The 10110-nt window shown below is 54.5% G+C and overlaps 1 protein-coding gene across 1 annotated transcript in view; it reads left to right on the forward strand.

Annotated features, from left to right (window-relative positions):
* Positions 1–8708, forward strand: part of TCF7 (transcription factor 7) — a 30563-nt gene extending 21855 nt beyond the window's left edge. The window contains exons 3-9 of the mRNA XM_007461357.1: positions 177–288; positions 1143–1230; positions 4207–4326; positions 4749–4911; positions 5023–5130; positions 5652–5700; positions 8324–8708. Of these exons, the coding sequence (XP_007461419.1) occupies positions 177–288; positions 1143–1230; positions 4207–4326; positions 4749–4911; positions 5023–5130; positions 5652–5700; positions 8324–8346 (663 nt within the window). The 3' untranslated portion in view covers positions 8347–8708. The remainder of the gene's footprint in view (positions 1–176; positions 289–1142; positions 1231–4206; positions 4327–4748; positions 4912–5022; positions 5131–5651; positions 5701–8323) is intronic.
* Positions 8709–10110: the final 1402 nt, after the last annotated feature.

The following is a 10110-nucleotide window of genomic DNA, read 5'->3' on the forward strand; positions in this document are numbered from 1 at the left end:
AGGTGGCCTGAGTGGGGCCCTGTCCAGTGAAGCCTGTGGTTTTGATCACCTCCACTTTACTCTGGTGGTTGGGCTGCTGCTACACAGCTAATTGGGGCTCTTCCTGTATGTGCACCCCGGTCTCGTGCCTTCCTCTCTCAGGTCCCCCACATTCACCCACCCTCCTCCTTTTTCAGCACAACAAGGCCAGTCAGCCTTCCCACGGTGTCCCCCAACTCTCTCCTCTCTATGACCATTTCAGCAGCCCACACACCACACCTGCTCCAGCCGACATCAGCCAGAAGCAAGGTATGGATCCTGGATGGGAAGGGCCCAACAAGACCCAGAGCCGGGGAGTGGGGAGATCAAATCCCAGCCTTCTGAGACCAGGTGGCTAGACCCTTTTTGTAAATGTAGAACCTGGGGCTGTGCAAACTCAGGGCCCCTCGAACATGCCCAAAAGACTGAGGAGCCTGAGGGCACCAAAGGGTTGGGGAAGGTGGTACCTGGTCAAAATCTGAAGGCTTCAGGTTGAGGTAGGAGCCTAAATCCTGTGTGACTACCCAATACCAGTATGGGAGTAGGCCTCTGTGTAAAGCTGATAAATATAAAACTTGTAGTCTTTCCCTCCCCCAGTGAGAAAATGGAAAGTGGTGGTTGTGATGGCTGATTCACCTCAGCCTCGGGCAAAGTCATTCTGAAATCAGCCATTGTCGGCTGTGGGAAACCTGCTGACTCAACCCTGGGGAGGAGGGGGCACGGGGTGGGGGGGGGAGGGGGGGAGCCCTGGCTCCCCAGGCCAGGGGGGTCTGCCTCCTGCCCAGAAAGCCAGGCTAGAGCCCCCAGCAACAGGCCAGCATTGGACCAGGGTGTGGCAAGGTCTGGCCTCCCACTCCTGAATGACTCCAACTCTGCCACTGTCCAGCCACTGTCCCGTAGGCAAGTCACCCAAACGCTCTGCCCTTGATTCTCCTAGCCTGTAAATGGGGCACTATTATCACACTGGGATAGTCCTGAACAAACCAGTATGTGTGGTCCTCCCTCTAGCACACGGATATGGGATCCTAGGAGGGCCCCACAGGAGGCTCCAAGATGCAGTAACTAGCTGAAGTGGCCTCCAGGTCAGGCTGGCTCACTTACTCGGCCCCTCTCCACTGCAGGAGTTCACAGGCCTCTGCAGACCCCTGACCTCTCTGGCTTCTACTCTCTGACCTCAGGCAGCATGGGACAGCTGCCGCACACTGTAAGCTGGTGAGTGAGGGCCCAGTGGGAAAGGGGCACCTTGCACTGGTTGGACCCATACCTGCCCTTCCATTTTCCTCCTCCACCCTTCTGCGCTGAGCACCCAGATGCCAGCTCTGTACAGATGCCAGCTGTGTACAGGTACCAGGGGCTGGCCAGCAGCTCTATCCATGCCTCAGCTAGCCAGACATACTCCCTTTGGGAAGGCAGGAGACCTAGCCCCTGGTCCTAGCCCTATCACACTCTGCCGTAACGTCTAAGACTTGAACGGGGGAACCCTGGGCTGTTCAGGGCCATATGAGTATGTGAGGAAGAAAAAGTAGGCCTGACCAGGGAGGTGGCAGCATGCATGGCCACAAGAGCAGCTGTTGCTTCTCAGTGGCCTGGTGGACAGAGGGATACTTCCCACTTGCCTCAGTGTCTACTGCTGGCTGGTCCCTTCCTTGGCTGAGCTGCTTGAAGGGCAGGGTCCTTCTTGCCCCTATGGTGCCTGCTTCAGTTCAAGCCCCTGGCATTCTGCTTGGAGAGTCTACTAAGGCTGGGCCAGGGAAAGACAGCCTGGATCTCATTCGGTAGGCCCGACTGTGAGTCAAAGGGCCCGTCTTCAGCTGGAGCTGGGCCTTGGCAGAGTACGTGACCCTTTGTTCATCATGCGCAGTTTGACCTAGGCAGGTCTCTAGCCTCTCTAGGTTGGGGCAATTACCCAAAGGCAGGAAAGCTTGGCTTCCCAGGAAGGCAGAGCAGGCCAGAAGCCCAACCTGGGGTCCACCTGCCCCTTCCTACTTGCCCTTTATCCACGTTCAGCTCACTCTTCCATGTCCAGATTGTCTCTGGATAAAGCTCCACCTTGAATACAAATCAGGACTACCCTTACAAGTGCCCCCAGGATGTAAGTGCACCGGGCAGGTTCTGGGAACCAGAGCAGCACTGCTGAAACTGGTTGATCCTCCGGTCCCTGCCCTCTCAGAACTCAGTCCACCTAGTGCACAAGTCAGGCAAGAGGCCAATTACAGAGCACTGTTAGCAGTGCTTTGAGGACTGTAGAAGCCTGGAGGGACACCTCATCCAGTTTGGGATCTCAAGGGCTTTCAGGAAAAAGGGTGTTTTGCCCAAGCAAGACCTTGACAGATGACCAGGAGTTTGAAGCAAAGTGGGACAGAAGAACAGTCCTAACAGTGTCAACAGTGAGTGCAAAGGCCTTAGGGCAGGTATGCAGGTATCAAGCCCAAATTTCAGGAGGTGAGGCTGGAGGGACCCCAGGGACCTACTAACCTGGGTCCCAGGAGAATGCTGCCATTTCTACCCCTTATACACGAGTAGAGGGAAGGTAAGCCTGTAGAGCAGGGGTTAGGAACCAGGCCGCACAGCAGGAGGTGAGCGGCAGGGCGAGCCCCAGTCCGTGGAAAAACTGTCTTCCACAAAACCGGTCCCTGGTGCCAAAAAGGTTGGGGACCGCTGCTGTAGAGGGAAAGGTTGCCCTCTGGTGGCAGGTGTTTAAAACATACACTAGAGTGGTCCAAGCAGAAGCCAATTTGCCTTGTTACACTAGGGGTCAGGCCCAAGCAAGGTGGGGAAGTCGTTCCCCACATTTGGCAAGTAGCCAGACTGCTAACAGCTATCTCTCCCAACCACAGGCCCAGCCCTCCTCTCTACCCCCTGTCCCCTTCCTGCGGATATAGACAGCACTTCCCCGCCCCCACCGCAGCCCCTGGCGCCCCCTACCCCAGGTGAGTCCCCTACCCTGCAGCTAGGCTCCTGCTTCCTGTTGCCCAGGCTTCAGTGCCCACAAGAGGCCACGCCCAGGACAGTGCTTGCCCTGTGTCAATCGTCTGTCCATCCGTCCGTCTGTCATTCTCCAGCCCCACGCTGTCCTATACCTGAGAATGAAGCCAGTGGGAGCGCAGGAGGCCTAAGCCCAGGCCATACAGTGCAAAGCACGACAGAGCAACCAGAGACAGTGCATGTACACGTGTGCAGGTGTGTGTGCACTCACCTCTGTTGTGCATCCTGCTGAGCAAAGGATGAGTCAGGACAGCATCCCCTGAGCTCTGCCCAAGCTGAGGCAGCACCTTTTACATGCATCTCCAACCTCTGGCCCTTAGGGGCCACCTGCTCAGTTATTCCATACCTGTGCAAGCAGTAAGGGACAGATTGGTATCCATAGAACATCAAGAAAGTAAAGTGGGAGCTATGTGTATATGTGTGTCCTTTCACTTGGCTCACTCCCTCAGTGGCAGGCTTGTGCGCAGGTATGGAACAAGGAGTTCAACAGACATTTCTAGCCCTACCAGAGCCCACAGCCCAGGGTGGGAGGTATAGACACAGCAGCAGCAGTTGAATGGGCTAGCTGGGTGATGGGGAAGCCCCGAGGAGACCCCAGCCATGTCTGATGGGTCAGGGAAGGCTTCATGAAGAGGATAACATCTCTTGAGTGAGGGAAACAAAGGGAACATCAGTAGCTGGAGATGGCTGGGTGTGGGAAGTGATGGGAAATGGGGTGGGGGGGGTGGGGCTAGAAATGTCAGCAGAGATGGCCATACAGGGCTGTGCAAGCCCTAGGGAGGAGCCTGGGTTTTATTCTGTGGGCAGTGGGGGAATTTCAACAGAAGTGGCCAAGAGCATTCAGGTGTTTTTAAAAGGTCACTCTGGCTGTTATACAGAGAGAGGCCTTGAGGGGTCAAGGAGGAAAGTAAGGGCAGCCACAGGCTGAGGCTGAGCTGGTGAGGGCAGGAGGTGAGAAGGGGATAGATTCAAAAGCTATTCAGGACTTCAGTAACCACCTGAATTTGACATACATGTAGATTTTTGCATCGTGTCTGTGCAGTGTGTTGGGAGCAGGTATTTGTATGTATTTCTGTGTACTTGTATGCAGGCCAGTGGAGGTGGGTATCTGTTCACCCTCTTGTACTGTGCAGGGGCCTCTCTGTGTCCAAAGATCTGGCCCGTACATACCTGGCTCAGTGTTAACTCTTCTTCTGCCTTTAGGTTCACCCATCCACCCCTGATGCTAGGTTCCGGTGTACCTGGTCACCCCGCAGCCATCCCCCACCCAGCCATTGTGCCCCCTTCAGGGAAGCAAGAGCTGCAGCCCTATGACCGCAGCCTGTGAGTGAAAAGACACTCAATGGGGACGGGGGGTGGGACAGGTAAGCAGACCTCAAGATACACATTCCTCCCACCAGGCCCAAGCCTGCTGCCTGGAAGCTCCAGGGACTGCCAGGAGGCCTCTGGCCAAGCCGTCCTTTGGCAGTTGCCACTGACCAGTTTTTTGATCCTCAGAAGCAGGAGGGGAGTGGGTGGATTTAGTTTGAGCCAAGAGGGGAGGGGCTTTCCTTACTTAGCTGCAGAATTCCTATAAGGAACAGTTACTTAGCTCTGCTTACCTACTTTGGGGCAGCTAAAAAAAAGATCCCATTTAAAAAACCCTAGTATCCAGGCACTTACACATACACTGGACACACTAGAGGAGAGTGGTAGCATCAGAACACCGTGGGGGCCCCTGAGTGATCTGTTCATGTGTCCTTCAGGAAGACGCAGGCAGAATCCAAGGCAGAGAAGGAAGCCAAGAAGCCAACCATCAAGAAGCCTCTCAACGCCTTCATGCTGTACATGAAGGAGATGAGAGCAAAGGTCATTGCAGAATGCACACTCAAGGAGAGCGCTGCCATCAACCAGATCCTGGGCCGTAGGGTGAGGCCACGGGGCAGGTGGGCTGGTAGGGGCGGGCCCTGACTACCTTCACCCCGGTGCAGCCTTCTGACTCCCTGATGCACCTCCATCTGCCCCCCTTCCCCTCTGCAGTGGCATGCACTGTCCCGGGAAGAGCAAGCCAAGTATTATGAGCTGGCCCGCAAGGAGAGGCAGCTGCACATGCAGCTCTACCCAGGCTGGTCGGCGCGGGACAACTACGTGAGTGGCCAACATACAGTAGGGGAACCTTCAAGATGCCAGGCCACAGCCTCACCAGGGAAGTTGGGACTACTGTCCTGAAGGCACAGAGGAGGAGGGGAGGTAGTAGAATAGAGGGTCCAAGGCCTCCCATGGCTAGCTCAGAAGAGGATCAGATGAGGGGAGCTTCCCCTAAAGGCAGGCTCATTTTCCCCAGGATGTACTTCCACACAGGGCTGTTGTCCAGTACTTGACTGGGCTGCATCAGCACAAGCGGAGGAAGGGGCCCGGAAGTCACCTCCTGCATTCAGAAAGGAGACCAGTGTGGGAAAGGGAGGCGGTCCCAACTGCTCCGTGGTAACCTAGCAACAAGTGCAATCAAGAAACACCAGGGCCCCCAAGTCAGAGGGAACTGTGGACCTGGAATCCCAGCAGCAGCCAGACTAGGCAGCAGGCTGCAGGTGTCCCAACCACTCGCTCACTGGGGTTACAGTGTCCCCCTCCCAGCATCCCCTGAGCATCCTCCGCTTTGCTCCCTGCAGGGGAAGAAGAAGAGGCGGTCGCGGGAAAAGCACCAAGAATCCAACACAGGTGAGGCCTTCCCTCAGCAGTAGTGGAGGCTCCTCTCCGGGTCCCCAGCTCACGAGCGCCCCTGCTCTGGCCCAGGAGAGGGGCAGAGTACTGAGCCATGAACCTTCAGGGCCTGGGCCCTCTGGAAACGAGGCCTGCATCTCACAGGTCAACCCCCCACAGGAGGAACAGCTACACTAAGTCCCAGGGAAGACCTGCAGAAGCCAATTCTTAGAGCAGTGCTTTGTGACCCGCCACACACACACCCTTGCAAGCCCTGCTAGCGGCCAGCCTCTGCCAGAGAAGCTAGTGAGGAACGGTTTGATTCAAGACTAAACCCAAATACTGCATCCTGGTTAGCTCTGCAGAGGTGAGCAGCAGGCTGTCTGGGTGGAGGCTGAGCCAGGTCCCATGCTTGAGCCCAGCAGTCACACAGCCTATTGGCTGGTGCCTAGCAATTTCTCTATCTCCCCACCCCCAGTTCTCACGGAGGTGCAAAGTGCTCTGTATAAGAGGACTCGGGAGGCCACACCCTGCCTCAAGTCTTCCTCTGGGTGAATTCCTGTCCCAACTCTGATACTTCACACTGCGCGTTCACAAGTGACTTTCTCAGCTGTGCTGCCCCACACAGGGAAGCTGGAAGCTAGGACTGGGAGAGTCCCCAGTCCTTTTTCTAAGGTTGAAGAATGGGCTTTACTTTCCTTCTGGAAAAGTATGTAGCATAGGCTTAAGCTACAGCCGCAGGGGATATGGGTCAGGCAGATTGCACACTGGCAAAGATGAAGAAAAGCTGGATAAAATGGGCAGGGAGTTGGCGGGGGTGGGGGGGCCCTAAGGCAGAAGAGGCTTGATCCCCACAGGCCCCCCAGGTTCTTCTCTGAGCTCCCTTGCTGCAAGGGGCCCCACAAGCCACAGAGAGGAGCCAGTCTGATAGGGTCCCCTCCCTCCCCACCCCCGCCGTTCTTCCCACTGCCTCTACACTGCCAGCTGGGTGCCACCCTTTCCTGATACCTTGGCTTTGGGCCCTGGGGCTCCCACTAGGGCTGGCTGTGCCGTGGAGAAGCCCTTGCCTGTAGGGACTGTGGGGTATCTGTGACTGGCTAACACTGATGTTACCTCTTCTTTCTGGGCCCTGCTCTGCCCTGCTGCCTGCCTGCTCGCCCTCTGCCCTGCTCTGCCCCTCTGGCATGGCTGTGAGCAGACCCTGGCTCGCCTAAGAAATGCCGTGCTCGCTTTGGCCTCAACCAGCAGACGGATTGGTGTGGTCCGTGCAGGTGGGTTTGTCCCCACCACTGTCCTCCCTTTGCTTCAAGCTGCTTCCCTTACTCTCTGCACATGTTCTGCTGGGCCTGCTGCCCTCCTTTGGCCCCTAGCCCCCAACATAGCCGCAGACTGGGGAGCCCATGCCTCCTAAGAATGGGAGTGAACACAGAACAGCTCGTGGGGAAGACCACTTGGGTCTAAGAGGAAGGAGAAGGAGAGACAACGCTCTAGGAGGAAAGGAAAGGCAGACTTAGAAGGTATTTCTGGTACCTGGTACCCAGGGTTCCCTGGTAATGTTGGTCTGGTGCTTATCAGGCCTAGCAGGTCCCCAGCAGACAAATCACACACACAGCATTTAAATGGCCTGAGCCCCTGTTCCCAGGCCTCAAAGTCATCATGGTCCACCAGCTCCCTCACTTCTTCCAGTTGGGATCCCTGCTGTACCATACGGAGCCCTTGATTCTAAGAATAACGAAGTGACTGCAGTAGAGGAAAACCTGAATAACCTAAATGCCCAGGGGCCATGTGACTTATATCATGTACCTGCTGAGACCAGCGGGCTCAGAGAGGTAGGGAGATGAACAGAGGTACCCCTGGTAGTCATACTCAGACCCTGTGGCATTAAACCTGTATGTTTCACCATACAACAGAGAAATATCTGTGTATGGGAAAAGAAAAGTATACCTACCAAATGGCTAAAGTTGCCTAGCTGAGGTTCAGGCCAGGCCTGCTAGGGCCAAGGCTCAGGCTGCTCCAGGCAGTAAGTTCACTGACTCTAGGGAATACTTGTCCAGCCCCTATGAGTGCCCACCATACTCCCTGTCTAAGGGCAAAGAGGAGTTTGGGGGAAATAAGTATGTGTGTGTATGTACACATGATGGGAGGCAACCCTGTTCTCAGAGGAGGCCCTATTCCATCCATTCTACGCTACTCGGAAACAAAGTGTTGTCCAGAGAATAAGATGGTAGGAATGGATAAGACAAGTCACTGTCCAATTCTTTCCCTTCTCTGCCCCTAACCTAGCTCTGAGCATTTGGATTGCTCAGCCCTAGAAGCCACAAGCCCATTGCAGCCCCCTGCCCCGCTTCCTTAATCAGATCTGAGCCCCACAAATGTGAAGCAGAGCCTCAACAGCCTAGACTAGGAGATAGCTGCCCTGGAAGATAGCAGGCAGCCCACAGGCCAAGCTACAAAAGGTCCCTGTGCCACCTTGTGGTTCTGCTGGGAGCTGCACCTGTCCCAGGTCTGAGCCAGGCTCGGCAGTTGTAGCGCTAAGCATGAAGGCACAGACATATCACCTAAGTCATGGGGAGCTAGGCCTATGCAAGGACAGCATTTTTTGGTTGTGGAGTATGACTATGAATTCACCCTCTGTTTACAGATAACTCTCTTCACTATTCCTAGGAGGAAAAAGAAATGCATTCGGTACTTACCCGGAGAAGGCCGCTGCCCCAGCCCCGTTCCTTCCGATGACAGTGCTCTAGGCTGCCCCGGGTCCCCAGCTCCCCAGGACTCGCCCTCGTACCTCCTGCTGCCCCACTTCCCCACAGAACTGCTTGCTAGCCCTGCGGAACCGGCGCCTACATCACCAGGTCTCTCGGCCACTCTCAGCCTCCCAGCCCCCTGGGCCCCCTCAGGCTCCTCACAGCAACCTGCAGAGTACACAGGTACAGCAACAGGAATCTCGGAGACAGGCAGCCTAGCATGCACAGGACACATGGCTTCCTCCAGGGGCCCACCCTCTGAGAGGAGACGACAGAGCCCCAAAGCACGTGGAAACCGGCCAGGGGCCCTGTTGGCTCCCTCTCAGAGTCCAGGCCCTGGGGATTTCAGAGGCTGCACATCTTCTGCCTGAACATGGGGCCATCAATTCAAACTGCTCCAAGTGGTGGGAATTAGATCTGCATTGTGTCATTTGATTAAGGGCATCCCCTCATGCCTATGGCAGACTGGATCTATTCTTTTTACCATCTATCTTGCTAGCCAGATGCCCCTCCCTGCCTCCCTTGCTTTTCTGCTATAGGTCATAGATGGACTGGACTGAGCCCAACTGCTTTCCCTACTTCCCCCACCCAACCCCACCACTGCCACACCCTCTCCCCATACAAGATACTTCATGGACCAAGAACAAGCTGGTTTACCAAACAATATGTAAGCATGGTCACAACCACAAAGCTCAAGACAACAGTGCTTCTCTCTTAAGGGCCTGGAGAAGCCCTGTTTACAGAAAACCAGCTGCTATCTGTAAGCTGGACCAAAGGAAGCTTCTTGCCACGTTCTTTGGAGCTTACAAGAAGAGGAGTGAATGGAATAGGTTAAATTTAGGCCTATCACCCTAGCCAACAGGAATAACCTGACACCACCTTAAAGGCAAGTGTGGGTGGTGAGGGTATGTGGCTCTAGTTCAAATTACTCAGAAATGTTTCCTAAGGAACTCAACCACCTAAGAAGCCCTGATACCAGATGCCTCAGTCACTAGTGGCTTCAGTCAACGGTTCAAGTAAGTCATGGCTCAAAATCCAGTGTGCATCCCTACCTGCTCTTGAGAGCCTTTTTCACAGATCCAGTTCCAGCCTATCCACATCATTCTAGCCAGCTCTCAGACAGTTGTAAGAGGGCAAACCAAACCTCAGGACAACCAGTGCCTATCTTCCAGCGTGAAAGTAGGCCAGCTTCAGTTTCCCTATGGGGCTGCAGGAAGAAAGACAACCAAAGCAAGGAGCCCAGAAAACCTCTAGTGGTGGACATCGGGTTTGCACCACAGCCTACTTTAACCCATTTCTGAGCCAAGCTTCAACCCTGAGCCTTAAAAAACAAATCTTTAATTTAACTTAGTTGGGTTTTTGCCTCCTCTTCACTGTACATAGCCTGAGTCCAAAGAGAAAGGGCTATCCCCGTACCCACACACACTCTCAACAAAAGCCTTTAGTTCCTACTTTAGCCAGTGGCTTCTCAGAATCCAAAGATCGTATGTTCTGGTGTAGTGTTGCAAGAAGTCTCGAGAGAAAAAAGGACCATTGTAGTATTCAAAATATTTTTGTATTGTTAATGCATATTACAGAAAAACTTTTCTGATATGAGAATAAAGATACTTTTTACTGGGTTTCTTTTTCAAAGCTTGACTCTGAGGAATAAGCTGTTTCAGTGACAGAGTATAACACTCTTTCC

This window comes from Lipotes vexillifer, unplaced genomic scaffold, assembly GCF_000442215.2.
Source record: "Lipotes vexillifer unplaced genomic scaffold, Lipotes_vexillifer_v1.1 scaffold217, whole genome shotgun sequence".
Lineage (NCBI taxonomy): Eukaryota > Metazoa > Chordata > Mammalia > Artiodactyla > Lipotidae > Lipotes > Lipotes vexillifer.